The sequence below is a fragment of the Telmatherina bonti genome (assembly GCF_933228915.1).
Source record: "Telmatherina bonti genome assembly, chromosome: 3".
Lineage (NCBI taxonomy): Eukaryota > Metazoa > Chordata > Actinopteri > Atheriniformes > Telmatherinidae > Telmatherina > Telmatherina bonti.
The window spans coordinates 17529823-17549822 of NC_136621.1; the positions used below are offsets into that span (position 1 = coordinate 17529823).

At 41.6% G+C, this 20000-nt stretch overlaps 1 protein-coding gene across 1 annotated transcript in view; it reads right to left on the reverse strand.

Moving 5' to 3' along the window:
- pkd1a (polycystic kidney disease 1a) overlaps window positions 1-20000 on the reverse strand; it is a 79889-nt gene that overhangs the window by 13522 nt on the left and 46367 nt on the right. The window contains exons 18-36 of the mRNA XM_079264602.1: window positions 19830-19960; window positions 17106-19720; window positions 15895-16089; window positions 15495-15794; window positions 14941-15383; window positions 14429-14579; window positions 12203-12355; window positions 11826-11966; window positions 8822-9143; window positions 8500-8716; window positions 6226-6385; window positions 5986-6138; window positions 5721-5865; window positions 4341-4679; window positions 4105-4193; window positions 3588-3903; window positions 2787-2958; window positions 705-969; window positions 426-621 (exon numbers count right to left, since the gene is read on the reverse strand). Coding sequence (XP_079120728.1) covers window positions 426-621; window positions 705-969; window positions 2787-2958; window positions 3588-3903; window positions 4105-4193; window positions 4341-4679; window positions 5721-5865; window positions 5986-6138; window positions 6226-6385; window positions 8500-8716; window positions 8822-9143; window positions 11826-11966; window positions 12203-12355; window positions 14429-14579; window positions 14941-15383; window positions 15495-15794; window positions 15895-16089; window positions 17106-19720; window positions 19830-19960 — 6503 coding nt within the window. The remainder of the gene's footprint in view (window positions 1-425; window positions 622-704; window positions 970-2786; window positions 2959-3587; window positions 3904-4104; window positions 4194-4340; window positions 4680-5720; window positions 5866-5985; window positions 6139-6225; window positions 6386-8499; window positions 8717-8821; window positions 9144-11825; window positions 11967-12202; window positions 12356-14428; window positions 14580-14940; window positions 15384-15494; window positions 15795-15894; window positions 16090-17105; window positions 19721-19829; window positions 19961-20000) is intronic.

The window sequence follows — 20000 nt, forward strand, 5'->3', positions numbered from 1 at the left end:
ATACATGCATATATATATATACATACATACATGCATATATATATATACATACATACATGCATACATACATACATACATACATACACACATACATACATACACACATACATACATACACACATATATATATATATATATATATATATATATATATATATATATATATATATATATATATATATATATTATATATATATATATATATATATATATATATATATATATATATATATATATATATATATATATATATATATATATATATACATACATACATACATACACACACACACACACAATCCTTTTCATACTATAAGTGACTTTCACTTTTATAGATTTTATTTTCTGCTCTTTATTGTGCCTTTCCATGCTTTCTGTATCCTAGTTTTTTTCATGCATTTTACGGTGAAGCCCTTCTATCTCACCTGCCCCTCGGCCCCAGCCCGTTTTGACTTGGATCTCGTACTTAAAGAGTCCATCTTGCCCGCAGAGTGGAACCACACCAGCTCGGCGCAGATCCACCTGGTCCAACTTGTGCAAGATGGCTGCTGCTACGACATAGCTTAGCAAGCCCAAAAGGCACACAAGCAGAACAACCAGACTTGGTGGACCTGAACGCTCCTAAGGAGAGAAGGAAATGCTTTTAGAGTGGCTTATTTTTGATGGATGTGCATAAAAAGTGTGTGAGTAAGTGTGGCACTGACTGGAAATTGAAAACTGATGGCCTTGGCTGGTACAAACAGGCCTGCACCGAAGGCTGTGAGATGTCTGGTGCGGCAAACTGCTCTGCTGGAATTGGTCTCTGCTAGCGGCACCATACCATCTGTCCGCCACTGCTTCTCGCTCTCACTGAAGTACTGACACAGAGAGGCGAACACCCCCACCTCCAGACGAACACCCTCGGGCTGCGTGTCAGGGCTGCATGGCGTGCTCACGTTGATGAAATAGTCCAGAGTGGTGTCGTACGATCTGCAGAGATCCAGTCAAACGGGATAAGGAGACGGTCTGAATAAAAAGTGATCAAGAACTTAAATGTTCTGATCTAAATGCAGACGTCTCTGTAAGTCTGTTGCCAGCAGTCCAAAACTTTCTGAATGTTTGGGACAAGCTAACATGATGCTTTTATGAACCACATTTGATTGAATGTAGACTTTAATCAAATAATCATCACAATTTAAGATTTCAGCGCAGCTGTTTCCATGGGAACTAATCGGTTCCGATCTGGTCTGCATGTCCAAACATTTACGCAGAATGGTCCTGTCTGACATGCGCATAAAGATGTTTACGGTACATCGCAGAGTTTGTCAAAGACGGGTATGTCTACAAACAGATGGTCATAGCTGTTGTGGTTTTTTTTGCAGTATCACTACTCATGGCTTCCTACTGCAAACGACAAACAGGAGAAGGCTAGAGAGAGTTTGAGTTAAAAAATGCTGCTGTCTGGTGAATTGCTTTGTTCTCCATCTTCCAAGTGAAGAAATGTCACTAACTGTGTGTATACGTCTAGTCAGAAAATGCACTGAAAGAACGCAACCCTGAAAATGTTCTGATTCAGAGTTTACATGATGCCAAGATCGGCTTGGGAAAAGGAATATTCTACCTCTGTGAAACCGAATAAAAATCTTTTATGTTTGACACTTTTCATTAAGAATAAGGTGGATACATGGATTATTTTTATTCCGACAGAACTTCCAATCCGAATGCAATCGGAGTATTTGGCTCTATGTAAACCTAGCTAGTGTCTGGAGCCAAACACACACCGGATTGGTACATTTTAATTACGCACAGGGGCGATTTGTTCATAATTTATTTCACCAGTTATGAGTCTCGCTGCCGCGACTGACGGATACCTGAGCGCAGTGAATGACAACAGCCAAGCTGAGAACAGACAAAATCATGTAGATGTGCTTTGTTTGTGTGTGTGACTTGTGGTTTTAACTTGCCATGGTATAAACTTTGGTGTGTAAAAATAGTTTTTATGTAAAGCACTTTGTGTTGTTTTTCCATGAAAAGTGCTTCATAAATAAAATTAGATTTTTTTAAATCTATTTTTTACACATCTGAACATTTTCATTTTGTTTGTAGCAAGAGATTTTTAAGGGCCATCCACACGAGACCGGATTGCAGTAAAACCGCATGAGTTTCAGCAATCTGCCCTTTCATCCACATGAAACCAGGAGCCTCCTTGAAGCCAAATATGTCTGAAACTTGGCACCAACGTGGATAGGTCTAAAACCTTCACCATCTACGGCCCGTCAGGACAGCGTTACCGCCCAACTGGAGGGTATGACATCATTACGACGAACACACTGCAACACAGAACAATAATGGTGTGCTGTGGAGCTTTTTGGCTTCGTAGTCCAGCGTAATATGATGAAGACTTCTTCGCCAGTCCAAACAAATGTTTCTCTTTTGCTTCATACTGATTCTTTCACCATCTTCTCCATAGTTTTACCTTCCTGCAACACACAGTGAGCTTTTATCTGCGCAGGCATTACGACTTGTTCTCAATGTGGAGTGTTACTCTGTAATCCTCACAGCGCCAACCACAGCCTTGTGGTGTGTACTACAGCAGTTTCATGAGGATGGTGAAGCCTCTCTCCTAGTTGTCGTCACCTTTTTCACAACTAAACCTGCTTCGGCGCCGTGCGGACATAACCTCGGTTATATGAAAGAAAACTGCAAGAAGGTGGAAATACTTGAAGTTTGCAAACTAAAACTGATTCAAATGAACACTATCAAATTAAACAAACCCTTGCAGTTCAGTAAATGAACAGGGCTCTTACTCTGGTGACAGGAAGAAGGTGTATTTCTTGTGGTCTTGCCCCCTGGTCATGCTGAGCGTGATACGCTTCCTGTCTGTGCAGTTGAACTCATTTGGTCGGTCGTGGGAATGGAGGTAGCCGGTTATGTATGGCTCCTCCTTGACATTTGACCTTTTATCCTTTTCTCTTGGATCTAGCGCAAGAAAATGTCAACAAGACAGGAGACAAAAATGACAAAACATAAAATAGCGTTGCAACCACAAACAAGGAAAATAACACAATATAAGAAAAATTTAACTAAGAAAATTCTTCCACAGCAAGGAAATGTAAAATCAAATGACTAATCCAGGAAATGCAAAAAGTGAGTTGCACAAGACTTATCAAATGTTACAGAGAATTTGCTTTAACGTGAACACAGTTATGTACCGTACAAGTGGAGAAAAATGGATGTGCCAACTGACTAACAAACGTGGAAAATTATGATTAACTGAAAAGACTTTTTTAACTTTTTTTTGGTTGATGTATTGTGATAATGATTGAGAAGAAAACTGAGGGAAGTGTGCATTTCTTTTTACCATTCACCTTTCACTGAAAACAATATTCATGTGTCGTCAACTTTTACCTGCCTTTACACATTAAAAAGAGAAAACTTACAAAAACTATGACCATTTTTTTTAAAATCACTTTTCGCTTTTAATTCTCATGTTAAATCTATCCCGACATGAATTCTGCAGACGGATGCGCTGATTGAGCCTTTTTACAGCCTCAGCTTCACCGTGTCATTGTGTACTTGTTGTGTTGCTGATGAATATTAAAGCTCACCTTCCAAAGTGGTGAAGTTAAGCTGCACAAAGAGCCCCGCCTGTCTGTTGACGTTTCCTGTGCTGACCTTGACGATGACAGAGTCACAGCGGCTGATGTTAACGGCTCCGGCTGTGGGGACTCCACCCGTGACAGGACCCTCATTCCCCACTTCACTGCTGCTGCCATTATTAACAGTAACGGTGATGGCCAGACTATCATCAAGTCCAGAGATTGGGATGTGGGTGCCGTTTTCCGTGCGGAACTCCATGGACGCCACCTCCGTGGATACGGCGTAGTTGGACACGTAATTGAAGGGGAAGGGGTTGGACTCCACCTGAGAAGTAGGAGGAAATAGTGTGGACAAGTTTTCATTAGAGAATATAAGACAGAACAAACACTAAAAGAGAATACATCAAAACCTCATCAGATAAGAGAGTATGTGTTAACGTTGCACTTCAGAGAGCAGAGCGATCTGAAGAAGCAGGATTTTGCACTCGACTCAGTCCGAAACATTTGAAATGTTTTCTGATGCTACCTGAAAAAGCAGCTGCAAGATGCCGTTTCCTGGCGCAGCTTTGCCAAGGCTTCTGTTGAAAGCTCGCGGGATGGAGAACCGCTGGCACTCTGGCAATTCAGTGAGAGAACAGAAGATTAACGGCTGCGCTCAGATACCATGAAGTACGGCTACTACTACTACTACTGAATCGAAAGTTATCCTCAAGATAAATGTAACTTCCATCCTTTCCCCAGAGACTAAACACAAAAGCAAACCTGGACTGTTGTTGCCGTGGTAACAGAGCAGACTCTGAGGGTCTGCCAGTTTCCCTGTGGCGGCAATCTCGGCCCCCCTGAGAACGAGTGGCTCCTCATTGAGCACACGGGCATGCATGAGGATCAGCATGAGGACGGAGGAGAGGTTGTAGGCCTTGGCTGCCACACGCAGCGGGTGTGGCTCCAGAGAGGAGGGAGAGATGTCCTGCATGCCGTTTCCAGGATTTTCATCAGAGGAAAAGGAGGAGGATGAGGTGGAGGAGGGTGAAGGAGAATCCACATATGGAGACTGGAAGTTGGAGTGGGAAGCTGACTGGCTGACCTGATGGATCAGATCGCCTGGAGGGAGGAGATAATTACATTTAATTAGATCATTTAGGGAAAGTCAGAGTATTTTTTAATTTAGGTCACATTTTAACATCTGTTAAAGCTTAAAAGGGATGAAGTGCTCGGTATCAGCGCAATTCTTGGATAAACTTTTTGTAGTTTACAGAAAAAGGATCATTCTTATCATTAGGGATGGCAAATTGTCAGTAAATTAGAACGAAGCACTGCACTTTGGTGTACTAGCTTGGCCATGTTGATCAGGGCGATAACGTCCAAAAAAAACCTTAAAACATAAAATAAACTATTTTCTGGAGAAAATTACAGTTCTTTGAGCGGATGGACCATCTGTGAAAAGATTTCAGTCAATAAAAGTTTATTTCTTGATCTGGCACGAGTACACATAAAATCCTGACGTGATAATGGCAAAAACAAACACATGGAGAATGATGGGGCCATTTTTGGTTGCTGTTAATTAGTTCTTATACAAAACAGTCTTGTCCCTACTTATCATTTCGACAGTAAAGGATGAGAAAATATAACCAAGTATCTCTATACAGTAGAAGAAAGTTGAAGACAGGCTCAAATCTCAGTTTCCTTCTCTGTCGCTTTTCTTCTGTTTTTATGAAGAGTTTTCTGCACAATTCAAATTACTACCTCTGCTCATAACAAAATTATTTTCCTAAATAATACTTTCAACAAAAAAAACCCACTACAGGATCTTTCATTAGTAATTCAATAAACAATGAAGTAACTGACCCAATTTCTAATAATGCCAGACTGACACTTCCAGTAGCACTACATGGAGGTGTCTTGCTGACATTATGAGCATCAAATAGTACTTTTGTTCTATGTGAGATTTGATAGACTGTAGTTGTAATCTACAGCAACCAGACTTGAAAATAAAATAAATACACCTGAATAAAAAATTTAGCGGTGGTTTTCATTCACCGCTGCAGGCAACCTCCCATAATACCCCCCGATTACATCACTCAGAAACAGAGACGGCTTCTCTCTTCCTGCAGTTACTGGTAATGAGCAAACTGTCTATCTTACCCATGATGTTGAGGATGTTGTCACCTATTTCAGTAGGGGTGACAGTGCCCTGCTTGGTGTCTGTCTGCAGAATCTCCAGCATGGACTCCAGCTTGTTTAAAGTGCTGTTCTGGCACTCCTCGCAGATGAACTCCCGACTCACCGCCTGAAAACCACACACAAGTCCTCACAAATGGCCTTTTGTTTGCATCATCTGCTTTTTTTTTTTTTCTTGCTGAGTTCTCTTGTCCAACTTCCCATCATGCTTCACTCTCACACTGCTCACCGTGCACTGCGCCAGGGCAGCGGATGTCTGCTGGATGTCGCTAACGGTGGTCAGGTCAAGAGCAGTTAGAGCCCTGGTGATGTTGCTGCGGACTCTCACTCTGTAATTTCGCTCTTGTCGGGACACCCGTGAGGACTCCCTGGTTTGCTCATACTGAAGAAGTAAATGCAGATATAAATAATAGATGTACGAGGATAGTTTGATGCAAGAATCAGCGCTGGGTGGCTTGCTCTTTCTTACTTCATTTAGGACTGTAATGAGAGCCAGTGACAGCTCTCGGACCCGTTGGGAGTCTCCTTGCTCCAGCAGCTTTTTGAGTTTGCTGTCTGTCAGCTCGGACAGCCAGTGGGGAAGGCTGCTGTATTCAGCCGGTGGATCTGGCAACCCAACTTCAATGGTCCTGGATAAAAGCACAAGACAAAAAACAACTGATGAGTACTTTCTACCAGTTCAGTATCTACCAGCTGTAACTAGAGTCCAACATTTAGCAGTAGCAGCCTTAATGACCCGAGCTACGCCATTAATCTGATCTGAAAGTTGATTACATACTTATTTGCTAGAAATGACTTCCTGATCTAAGACAATGCTTTGGTTTTATCTGGTCGTATTCATCCAAAATGAACAGACAGGTTGACAAAGATTTGCTTCATGTACTTGTGAGATTGAGTTTTTAAAATGTAATTAGATTGGTTTAAAAATAAAGAAAAAATATTCTAATGTCTATAATCTAACGTTAGAAAATGGTTCGTCAAAATGGATCAAACAGCTTAATGTTTAGTGTAATGGGTCACATGACAAAAGACATTATCTGTGGCATTAGATTCAACATGGATGCAGAGGAAGGACATGCTACATGCGGTTCAAAAGACACACACGGTACTCACCCATTACTGTTTATGTTTTACAGTATGACATATGTGGTGTTTTTTTTTTGACAATTTAATACTTTTAAGATTTATTTAGTGCATCTTATATCTGTGTTGTTAATATATCGAACCTGCTTTTGGTGACACTTTGGTGACATGAATCTTAAGGAAAATGCAACAAGCGAACCGCAACCTTCTTTATTTTGCAGTTTTCACGGTTACCACTGAACAGAGACAAGAAATTAAAGTAAAACATCAGAATTAAGTGTTGTCATTATTTCTCTGGAGCTACGGTGAAAACGTACCGCCAAAATGAACAAAAGTTCAAAGTAAAGCACTTGCACACGTTCAGGAAGGAGAGATGAGGTGACGTAACCGATAGACCACTCATATACCCATTAAGTCTTTGTGGGACCACAGAGGACACGTGATAGGAGGCTTCAATTGTGGATAGACAGGAGAAATGTGAGATGGCGTCTGGTCTGGTCTGGAGAGGTGTGAGTCCCCCAGCAGAGAGCAGCGTTTACCAGCAAAAGCCTCAGATGTGCAAAATATCCTCCAACTCGCGACAGAATGGTCGCCATGCAGAAGACAGCGGCTCAACAGATGGCAGCGTGTGGATGTCCTAGCAGTGAAATGTATTGGACGGTTCAATAATGATCAAGCCTTGTAGTTTGTAGAGGGTTATCAGACTTTTCACTTTTTATGCTAGTGACATTTCACCAAATGTTCTGAAGCATTTTGATGTGGGAGTTAAAAATAGAAACAGTACATTGAGAGGATAACTTGTGCAAATAGTGAACTGATTTAGTACTTAAATGTGAGAGAGCGTCCTTTCATAAAGGAAAATGTCACATGTTGCCTCCTGAAGCAGAACTAATTAGGTTGTGAACTTCTTAAATCGCAAATAGTTTAAGGAACAAAAGGCCACTTGTTTGCAAAACTCAGCGATAACAGAAGCTTCCTCTGCCACAACACAGAGATTGGAGCCAAGAAAATCTCCTTAAAGGTGGAGTATGTAAGATTTTCAATATTTTCAAAATAAATTAACTAAAAAAAAAAAACTACAATCATAATTAGATAGTTTTTTTGAACATGTAGGTTCCAGTCTGTCCATATTTGATGTGTTATTAAATTACAAGTTTAATTCATGACAAAGACCCTTCATGAATGTTTGCCTACCAGTAAAAGAAAAAGTGCTTTTTGTCATTTGTCATTAATTAAACTTGTAAGTTAACTCAAAAATGGAGAACTTCAGCAACAAGAGACTTGTTAAATGGAAAGTAAATTCATGAAGCAGTATGATGAATGTTGAGCAGGAGACACAACTAAAAGTTATGGATGAGACAATTTCAGTCTCCACCACCTTCTGAGATTGGAAGAAAGAAGGATTCCCGAAGATTTGATGGGGCAAATCAAAGTCATGATAAGTAAGTAGCGCTATGAGAGTCTGATGCATTGTACACACTGAACTGAACTGTTGGGGGTGGAGAAAGAAACTGAACTTCAGGTTAGTGTGTGCTGTAGAAATGTGTCAGAAATGACAAAGTTTTGAAGTTTTCCAAAAAATATTCTGATGGACTGAATCTTATTTAACTGGTGACATGGCGAAACAACAGAACTAAATAAAGATATAAAACATAGTTACTTATTAAGAGCAATGTTGGCAGCTCCCTGGTGGTCTTCCACTGTGATGTACACGGCTACGCGGTGTTGCGCTGAGCTGAAGCCTGGTGGCAGGAAGGCCGAGTGCTCTGGACTGCTGCCCTTGTAAACGCAGAAGTCCTCGCAGTAGTCTTCTCTGCACCGCGTCACAAGCAGGCTGTACAGAAAAGGTGTTTCTGAGACCCCCAGATCGCTGTAACCTGCAGAGTAACAACAAGAAGACAGAGAGAAAGCGTGTGTGAGAAAAAAAAAAAGAGACAAATAAATATGAAAACTATGAGAAGGAAAAGAAGAGGTCTTCCCACCTGAGCAGTTAAAGTGAACCCGGTCCAGCAGAGTGTGAATCCTCCAGCCGTCGGTGTCTTCATCCCCGTACAACATGCCTGCCTCCCCTCCCCCTCGCAGGTGACACTCCCCGCCTTCTGGGGGCATGTTGTGGCGCAGCCTGATGGAGGCGGCGCCCTCGCCATCCAAACTCTTGTCAGTCACGTGCAGGGTGAAGATGTAAGAGGCCCCGTCTTTCAGGACGCCCTGCCGCAGCACCAGATTCATGCCGTTGCTCCCTGTGGTGGTGGAGGAAGAGTCCAGGACCAGAGTCTTGTTGTGCTCCGTCATCGCGCTCCAGCGCTGCGAGACAAACAAGGACAGAGGTTTTAACTGCAGGAGACAAATAAAACTGTTGGTAATATGTTCTGCTTCCTGGTGTTAGATGAGAAACGTTTTCACTTGCGCAGGTTGACAAAACACAAAACTGTTAAAGAGCTTCAGATATTCAGCTCAAGCAACCTTCATTTAGCAAAAACAGGATGCTTTCCACTTTTTATGTGTCTATACAAAGAGCTTCGTTATAACACACAGATATATTCACATTTAGCTCACCATGACATTAAATAGAAAATGATGCCTCTTTTTAATGGAGCACGAAGTTAAAAATATAAAGCACATTATCATTCAGCCCCTGGATTTCAGGCAATTATTTTTTTAAATGCCTGATTTTATAGCAGCTTTATTGAAAAGTTGCAATAAAAGTTTTTATGGGTTTCGGTGCTTTATCTAAGGCTGAGAAATAAATTGATTTTATGAACTAATTTAAATTTGGTGTTTATGACGATTTAACTTTAATGACTTACAACATTTGCTTGGTTGTCTGAACATACTGTTTATTTAGGAAAACTGTAGGTTATAACAGAGCCTGACAACTAGGTGCCCTTTATAGCTTGGAAACTATGGAATAAGTTTTTAAGAAAAAAAAAATCAATATTAGTTAGAAAATTTGAGAAAAACATTTTGTGCCCATACTGACTGCTCCTTGTTCTCTCCCTTGTAAATTTTCCTGTAAATGATCAGAAACATGTTTTACTATTTTCCAACATTCTTGGGTAAAATAATCACACTAGGAAAGTATTTCACCTTTCAGCAGAATACTGCTGAAGCTGAAACTTATTAGTCAAACAGCAGAAATAGCTTAGCTCCGCTTCCCTGCTCAACACTGGTGAAAGTAGATTTTGGGACCTTCATTAGATGGCTGCCTGACAGCAGAGAAGGGCTAAAAAAAAAAAAGATAAAGTGACACGAAGCAACAAGCCCGAAAACCTCAAGGAGCTGGAGCATCTGTACTGGAGGCTTCCTCTCAACCAGTTGAGCTAAACACCTCATGGTGGAAGTGTCATGGAGCCTCCTTTTTGGGTGTTTTAGATGGCAGACGCAACAAGCTTCTCGTGCACTCATCTGCATGTTACTAATCAGACACACAAGTCAAGTTGATGATGATATATGAAGCATAGCAGAAGAGTTCTGAGAGTAACGTTGTGGTGACTGAACAGAAAGAACGCGCAGAAATGATTACGACTAGATGAATTTGTGCTCACCGTTGCAGCCGAGGTTTGCTGTGGAACCTTTGAAAAGCACTTTCTGCTTTTATTAACATGCATTTCTCTTTTTGTTTACCTCCCAAATAAAAATAGATTTTATTAGTGGGACATCACGGCCCGCTAATGAGGAATTAACTGATTTTAGTCATGGTTATTTTATTGTTAATCATCAGACATTACTGTTTTTTTTTTTTTTGTTTTTGTTTTTTTTTTGTATCATTCCAGCCATCGGCTTTTAGTTTTAGGTGTGGAATTCATTTCTAAAAACAAGCCTTAGTTTCATCGTACTGGGTTAATGATTGAAAACTGACAGGAATAAAAAGGAAATTTAATCAAGTTAGAAGACTTTAATTTCCTTTCTGGTTAGAGCAGAAACACTGGCAGAAAGCCTCTTAAATCTGTTCATTTAAAGGGTGCTTGCGCAGCTTTGAAACAGTCTTGTAAAATCAGCCAACTCACATTAGTCCAGACAAGCACACCGGAGACAAATGAAAGAATGTGCAGAGAGGGTAATATTAAGATAATTACGATGGTGGGCAGGTTGATAACACAAGAACAGGGGTGGCCAGCTCCGGTCCTCCAGGGCCACAATCCTGCAAGTTTTCTATGCATCCTTGTTCAAACACACGTGACTCAAACTAATTGCTCATTGTGCAAACCCTCAATGGCTGTTGGATCTATTTGATGGAAGCCAGGTGTGTTGGAACAGGGATCCATTGAAAACCTGTAGGACAGCGGCCCCTCGAGGACCGACTTTGGGCCCCCCCTGTACAAGAAGGAAGAAAAACATAATAGAAAGTATTTTTTCTTGCAAATCAATCTTAAGAGCATGAAGCTGCAATGGTTTAGCTGTAAAAGGCTTTAAAATTCATGAAAAGAACAGAAGTTAATCATGATATTTTTATCTAAATTCATGAAGTACAGATCTAAGTTAAGACATAGTTCCTCTGAAAGAGAATGGTTCACTTCACACCCTGAACACAGCCGTGTGGTGTTTTGATCAAAACACAGATTTTTCTTTACAATCTCAGGAAAGTTTACGTTCCTGTGAAGTCAAATTAATGCCAAAAGAAGCAAATTCGTATTTCCTCCTGTACAGCAGAAAGTGCAGCACAGTGTCAGATCTGACCCAGATTATTCCCCAGCTGAATGCAAGCAGCTGCTATGTGCAGTTTGAGCTCCAGAAAGCTTACAAGCATTTTGTCTTTGAAATCGTTTCCTCGTGTTAGTTAGGACATAACATATTCTCTTTGGCTTCACTTAAACAATGACATCATTCTCACATCCACACACAACTGCTGCATCTCCAAAAATGCAGAGGAAAGTTTGAGTAAAGGAGAAAAGGCGGAGCGGAACGCAGGAGAGAAATTCTCCAGAAAATCACACAGATTCAGACAGGCTGTGTGTTTGCTTGCTTTCGGTCTCTGTGTGTTATTACCCCTTGGTAATTGCCCTGGCAGTTGGTGCAGGTTCCTCTGAGGTACACATACGAGTTCTGGTTGATCTCATAAATGGCCTGGGCCTTACACGACACACACTCCAGAGACACCATGGGAATGTGGCCGCTCTGCACGAGCACCTGCCAGAGACACAGATCAAGAAGGCAAACAGTTAAAATAGTGGACAGATGCTGCGACTCTGATGTGAAACAAGCTCTTGTAATGTTTTGACAAAGATGCAGCACAAAAAGGGGGGGTGTGGGCTCAGGTAGGAAATGATCAGTCATAAATATTCATACAATAACTTCATAACACGCGACTGTAGATGGATTTGTTTGTATCTGAAGTGAAACTGCAGGGCTGTGTGTTGTCTTACGGTTTGAGTGGTGGACTCCGGAGTCATGCCGTCTTTGCTGATGGTCAGCTTGAATGTGTACTCGACTTTTTCCTCCAGCTCAGAGCCTGAGATTCCCAGCACAGGACCACTGGAGCCAAGGCCGAAGTTCAGACTGGAGCAGTGCTCCGGGCCCTGGGAAAAGAAGTCGGAACATTGTTTTCTTTCTGTCAGCTTCAAGCAAAACAAGAACAGTGGTTTGTGTTCGACAGCAGAGTTGATCTTTATGATCATCTTATTTATGAATGCTGAAGGTCTTTCTGAAGGCTACTAACAGGAAAAAGACCTTTTTCCGTGTTTCCGTGCACCTTCAAGTGGTGCTTTCGAAATTATCTTTTTTGAACAGACCTCCTTCAGCGAGCACCTTTAGGCCCCCCTCCCATCCACCACGTTTGAAAATGTGGTTTCGAAGTTACTAAATGATTTACATTTTGATTAAAATTTGCTTCTGCCTTGTGCTCACACTGTTAGAACAGAATGAACACACACAACAATAGAGTTTTGGTCTTCTGACAGCAGAAATAAAGCCTTGTGAAAGGAAAACAAAGAACAGGAGCAGTTTCCGACTAACTTGTGCTGACTTCAGGAAAAAGACACCGCAGGTAGCCACAATTTATAGATTTGATTTGTTTGTGTGCTTTCTTTGCAGGAACAAAGAACTCTTACCACAATTGCAAAACTCTGCACAAACGGTTTTATCTTTAGTTACACGACTTGTGGTTAAGTAATTTAAAAAGAAAAAAAAAACAAAAAACAGAATAGATGAGTGACAAGTGATCACACTATCCGTTTGAGAGGAGTAATGCAGAAGCTTTCTGCTCCCCAGAGAAAGGATAAAAACATCTCTAGTCTGAAACTCTGTCCTTGATCATACTGAATCAATATTTGCGAATCCATCACAATACAATGTTTTGATTGCAATAAACAATTGATTTCCACTTACTTTGTGTATTCCTCTGAGTTTTCCAGTTAGTTTACGGGGAAACAGTGTTTACTTTCATAAATTTGCTGAGACTGCTTTGTATTTTTATACGCCGTGACACCCTGCATCCTCAACCCTAGACCAGTAAAACTACCTGCAATTATCTTTATACACATAAGACGATTTATTTATCTAAATTTCTTCAGATTAAAGGAAAAAACGTAACCATCTTTGACATGTTTCTGTGTTTTACTTACTTGATCAACAGTGCTGCTGTGAGTGTGTGTGAATGTGAGTGATGTTGTTGATGTGGACTGTGTAATTGTCAGGGTGGGGAAGCAAAGCGCTGGCTATGGAATGCTGAGTTTATCTCCACACAATTACATAACCCTTTAAATACCTTCCTCTGCAGCATGGATGCACAAGCACAAAAGACAGTCGTGACTTATCATATTCTGCACATTTTAATTAAGCCTGAGATCATGGAACATGCCTTTAGACAAATTATAACCCATTACACAAATGTCCAGGTTTAAAAGAGCTTTAAATCTAAAACTGGCCCTCGCAAGGATTGGACATGCAACTGGACTTCAGTCTGCTGGACACACCCTTCCCATTGGGTGTCATGTTCTGCTCCAGCAGAATGCGTTGCCACCTAACAACAAAGCAGCGCGTGTGAAAAATACCAATTCAGCACACTCTCTCTCACTCAAAAAACTGAGCATTCACAGGCAGCATAATTAGTTACACTGCACTGAGATATCTTCACATCAGCCTCTCACTCTTAAGTGACAGCCATCCTGACAAGAAGAAACCGCCTGAAAGCTGCCCTTGGAAAGCTCCGTATTGACAGATATGAATAGAATTAAAGTTTCTGAGTGTTTTCAAGCAATTTTCACCTATGATTTACAAAATAATCTTTTCGATAAACACTCAGCTCACTGACTCACCACTAGAAATGTCAACACTGATTAGAAAGCTGATATCAGTTTAACAATCTAAAACAATTTAATCTCTTTGATTTATGCGAGTCCTGTAGAAGCAGAGGGCGAAGTAACATGTCAGTCTGTAATGCTGTGTATTATCAAAGCTACGCTAACAATACAAACTACTAAATACTAAAATTAACTGTGACAGATAAAAGTTTAATTCTAGAAACACCAATGAGAGCCGCATTTGCCAAGATCCCACATGAAGACCAGTTCGACTCGTGTTTCTTCTTTTAACTGCTACACCATTTAGACACATAACATGAATTCTCAGTTTCCCACTTCTCCTTCTTGTACCTTTGAAGTACTTTGACACTCCCAGTGGTAGTGAAGTAGAGACTGGCTTTCTGGATCCATGTTTGGGTCATAAGACTGCTCAGCACTGAGCTGCAGGTCCTGCATCCTGGACCACACCCTGTAGGTTCCTCCTTCAATGATGGGCATCAGTCTGACAGGAAGAAGAAAGTAGATTTCTTCATATTATTCAACACATCAGCAAAGTTAAGTTTGAGTTACACTTCAGCACAGATGTGTGAGAGTGCCTGCGCCGTGATAGACATAAGCATCTGCCATGTTTGGCTCCCAAATCCCAACAATATGATGGTGACATTCACGTTAAGTGACCAGCTGAGGAACAGTTTATCATTACTTTAGCAAAGCTCCACAACAACTGATGCTCTGGCAGACAAAAACTAAAATCCAAGTTATTGTCCTGCTAATTTGTGGTTATTAATCAACATGTTCAAGCAAGCGTGTGGAATGTAATTCACATGAAAACCTTCACACCATATCTTTTTCTTTCTACTCACTTGTCGGCTATGACGCTTAGTTGCAAACAGGCAGCTTTCCTGAGTGGCACGCCTTCATACGACAGAGAAAACACCAGGCTATAGTTCCCTGCTGCCAGAGTCATCTTTGGTAATGACAGCTTCAGCTGTTGTGTGTCCACCTCCACGGGCAGGCGAACTGCTCGGCCAGGTGAGAACTGAGAGGGCTCGGATCCAGGAGGCAAAAGCTTGTCCTTTAGCATTTCATCGTCACATGAGGAACCGGAAACTATCTCCCAGAGGTACTGATGTCTGTAGCGGATGCAGTCCTTTAAGTCCACGCTGGCCTCCACCGATACGGACTGGGAACGCCAGATAGCCAGGCGGGTCTGAGCTACCTGCACTTCTGGCTCCTCACACTCCAACACGCTGATGGTTACCTCCACCTGGGCCAACACCCAACTCACCAGGTTACTGCAGTTTACCTGGTAAGAGAGACACAAGCTGGTGAAATCACAAATTTGACAGGGTGGTAAGCTTATATGAGCAGAATCTTGGAAATAAAAAATGATCTCATGGAGTCAAAATGTACATACTTGGACCTGGTAGTGTCCTGGGAGTCCATATTTATAATCCACAGTTGAGGTGTTGGTATGAACTGGGGTAGAGCCATCACCAAAGTCCCACAAGCAAGTGACAGGAGTAGAAATGGGTGTGATGGATGCATTCAGGGTCACCGTCTTGTGGATGAAAGTGTCCTGCGGCACTGCATACAGTTTAGCAGATTTCAGCACGTCCTGCACCTCAATCTGCACATTGATTAACTGATCATGCAGGCTGTTTAAGGCCTTCAGATGAATCTTCAACAAGCCTGGAACTTCTGGGGTGTACGGCGCCTGAAGTGGCGTAAACCAGAATAGATAGATGTCAATGTTAGATAACAGCTGTTAATTGCTTTTTAATGACATATATATTTTTTGGTTTAAGTTACCCCACCTCTTTGCAAATACAAGTATCCTTGCGTGACTTTAGCTCAAAAGTCCAAAGGAAGCGAACAGGTTTGCCCGTTAGGATGCTGGCCACAAACAGCTTCTTCATGCCCACAGGGATCGCTGCTCCGATTCCCTGGATGGAAAGTCCACGAACCGGCTCCATCACTTCTATTTGGACATTTCTCGTCCGGTTACTCACCTGTTAAGGGAAAAAAAGGCACACAAATGCGTTATTAGGCATTATATTTTATGTCATCCTGATGTACAGTGTTTAATGGCGGCACATTAGACAACATGAGCTGCTTTACTTTTTTGTTTTCATAGCATGTGGTTGCTACTTTACTGGGCTTGTTTGAGATTAGCCGCAGTAGTTGCACAGCAGAGAGCAGAAGCAAAAAGTCAGAAGTTTCTAACAACTTTCTGTCTGTAGAATAAAACTCACAACACTCAACCTGCTGCATCTGATTCTGATTTAATAAAACCATTAGCACAAAGCCTACACCAGTTCTGTTACAGCTTTATGTAAATCAGCTGAACAAAACCAGTTCATGAAACTATTTAAATTAGCTAAAAACAAGAATTGTGAATGACCACAACTTCTACTACCTCTTTGTTATAGTTGTTTATTATAATTTAAAACAGCATAGTATATTAAATCATTTTCAGATGAATGTGTATTTTTATCTAATATTTGATTCGATGATTCAATAAATGCCTAAATAAGACTTCTAACCCAGTGCTGTGTTTTTTATAGCAATAAAATGGTGAGCAATGGTGACTCAAATCTTTTACACAGTACTGTGCAAAAGTTGAATTAAAACATATCTTAATGCGGCACTCCAACATGCATAGCAAGTTCAGATACTGAGGCTGGTGTTTTGCAGATGACACCTCACATCATGAACAATATTCATCGTTACATGTCAGATAATAATGTCTAAAATGATGTCATGAGGTTGCAACTGTTGGTGCCAAGAATACTCTTTGTGGATTCTGAGTATAAATGCTGTAAATGTGCATGCAAGGAACCGATAGTCAGTTATTCCACCACTGATATGAAGCAAGATTTATAAAGAAAATATGTGATGCAGACGACTTTATTTGAAGCCGTTTCTGACATTGATATTTGGCCGTTTATATCTTTAATTAAAGCTTAATCATGAACATAAATATGAAAATGTACTTTTTTAAAATAATCCATTCATTTCGACATACCTTGTTGCGAGCAGTGAGATTCACCATGTGTGTGTCCACTTTGGTGAAGACGTGAGTGTAGGTTTGGTTAATCCCTTGAAGAATGGTGGGAACGCCGTTGATGCTGAGGACCAGTTGAACGTCCGTACCCTCTACCATAGAAATGGTGAACTCCACCTTTTCATTGACTGCTGCAAGCTTCTTACTTGCCTTCAGTTCCAACTTCTGAATGGCGTCCTGAGCAAAGAACGTTTTGGAAACCATTTGTCCACTGACATCATTTGTGGCATTCAGATAAATGACAGTTGTACTCGGCTCCTGGAAAATCACAGAGGTTTGCCTTCCTTTTTGAGTTTTGTTTTCCCAATGCCATGTCCATGTCACATTCGTTCCTGTTTGCACCTTCCCCTCCAGAGACACATTGACATCTGTTGCTACATAATTTTCCAGAGACACATTGGTAGCTGAGAAATGAAGGTCAGAAATGACTTCCTGGACGTTGACTATCTCTGAGACAAACTCTGAGCTAACTTCATTGAAGACCTCTACGGTGACGTGTTTTTGGCCCGGATGGCTGAAGGTGTACATCAACAAGTGCTTATTCCACTGCAGACTGTCCCCATCCACAGACCACCGATACTGCAGATCTGAGCCTTTCATAGACAGAACCGTCAAATTTGTTGGTGCACCAACAGCAACTGGGTTGGTGCTGATCTGCAAGTATACACCTTCAGCTGGTTCGAGGAAACGAATGGTTCTCCTGACAAAGAGCTGTCCGAGAAGATTGGCTGCCCATAGAAAGACGTCACAGGAACCAGGCTCAGAGAAACTGAGCTCCACAGTCTTCCCACTTATGTTGATAGAACTAGCAGGATCCAGCTCTCTGATGATGTTCCAAGTGAAGGTCATATTGGTGCCCTCCTTTAACTCTGCATGAAGGCGTAGGACACGGTCTGTGGCATAGCAACAACTGTCCACTCCAAAGGTTACAAATCCTTCTGTTTCCTCTGCTAAAATTTGCAGACCTTCCAACTCACGTTGGACAAACAAGAAGATGCTCGCTTGTGCTGTTCCGACGTCATTCTCTGCTATCACAATTATGTTGAAAGTACCAACAGAGCGGAAGGTGTAGGACTTGGTGAAGATCCCTGGTATTGGGGTACAGCTATCACACAGAATCCAAGAGTACCGGACATCATCTCCACCCTCCTTGTGGGCCTCAAAGTGGACTGAAGTATTCAAAGGGACATTTATTAAGCTGGCGTTGACTGTCAACCCACGGATTGGTGCTAGCACAGACACAGGTAAAATGGTGTCATTGTGGCTAACTTTGTTGGTTGCTTTCAGTGTTATATTGTAGTTCCCAGAAATGTTGTAGGTATGGAGGATATTCTGACCTGTAACCACATTTCCATCTCCAAAATTCCAGATGTAAGCAACATCGGAGGCAAAGGAAGAAGTCTTGAAAGTGTATGGAGCTCCCAGCGTTAGGTTATTGTACTTTGTGCCATTATGTTGAATAAAAATTGGTCCAATGGGCATCAAAACCTCAATTACAGCAGTGGTGTTACTGGAAGAGATGTTATTGAAAACATGTACAGTCACTTTGTAGCGTCCTGGTTTTTTATAAGTTGTAACAATATTTCTAGAACCATGTGCAAGCACAAGGTCTTCATCCCTACCAAAGTCCCACTTGTAACTGTAGTTAAATTCAGGCTCTGCTATGACCAGGAACTGTATTTCTTGCCCAACAGGATAATGTGATTTCTCAGGGGAGAAGCTTATGTTGGTCAATGCTGGCTGAACACACACCCAGTTGAAGAAATTAGCCTTGGTGGCCTTGTTAACTCCGCTGGAGAGCAACAGGGAGAGGTGGTAGCTTCCACTCTTCTGGTAAGTGTGTGATATTCTGGGATTGCCATGTTGCGTCTTGTTGGGGGTCCCATCCCCAAAGTTCCACTCATACAAATGAATGGACGCATTACCAGACACCCAGGCTTGAAAATTGATGGGGGACTGCTCTTGAACACATCCTGATGGCTCCATTCTTATGACTTGGAAAACAAAGACGTGAACAGGAAGGATCATGTAGCCAGAGCTCACAGCATTCATGGCCGTCACGTTTACTGTGTAGTTCCCTTCTTCGGTGTATTTGTGTGATATGTGAGGTTCAGAACCGACATAGATTTTTCCATCACCCATTGAAAACATCCATGTAATGTTATTTCCAGCAGCAATGTGAGCCCTGACTGTAGTAGGGCTGTGGAGCTCAGTGGGAGAGGAACTTTGACCTGTGAGACCTTCAATCTCCTCATACACAAACATCTCAGCACAAGCCTCGGCGTAACTGATGGTGTTGTTCACTGATACACACACGTTGAAGGCACCGCTTTGCAAAAAAGTGTGCTGCACACGCCGACCGTGTTGCGGGGCAGAACCGTCTCCAAAGTGCCACTCATAGTGAATGCCATAAGGCGAGGGTAGAGGATGGGCCTCAAAATCGGCCGATTTGCTGATGAGAAGCTGCTGATCTGTTTGAATGTTAACACGGGTGAGGATGCTGTACACACTCATGTTGATGCTCTGACTGATGTTCTCGTAACGGTTGGACACTGACACCAGTGCTGTGTATATTCCTGCACAGAGACAGATGGGGAAATTAAGAAAAAGGACAGATAATAGACATCTGCTTTCAGCTATGCTCTTGTTTGTAGTTTTGTAACTGGATCAGCATTGAGGTATTACCTGGCTGAGAGTAGACATAGGTGATGCTTTTGCTAAGGAGAATTTGATTAGGTGAGTCTGGGCTGAGGGGAGACGGAGAATAAGGAGGCTTGAATTCAAACTCTTCATATCCACCATCACCAAAAGACCATCTGCAGCCAAAAGGAAAAAGAAAAATGACCTTTTTTCTCA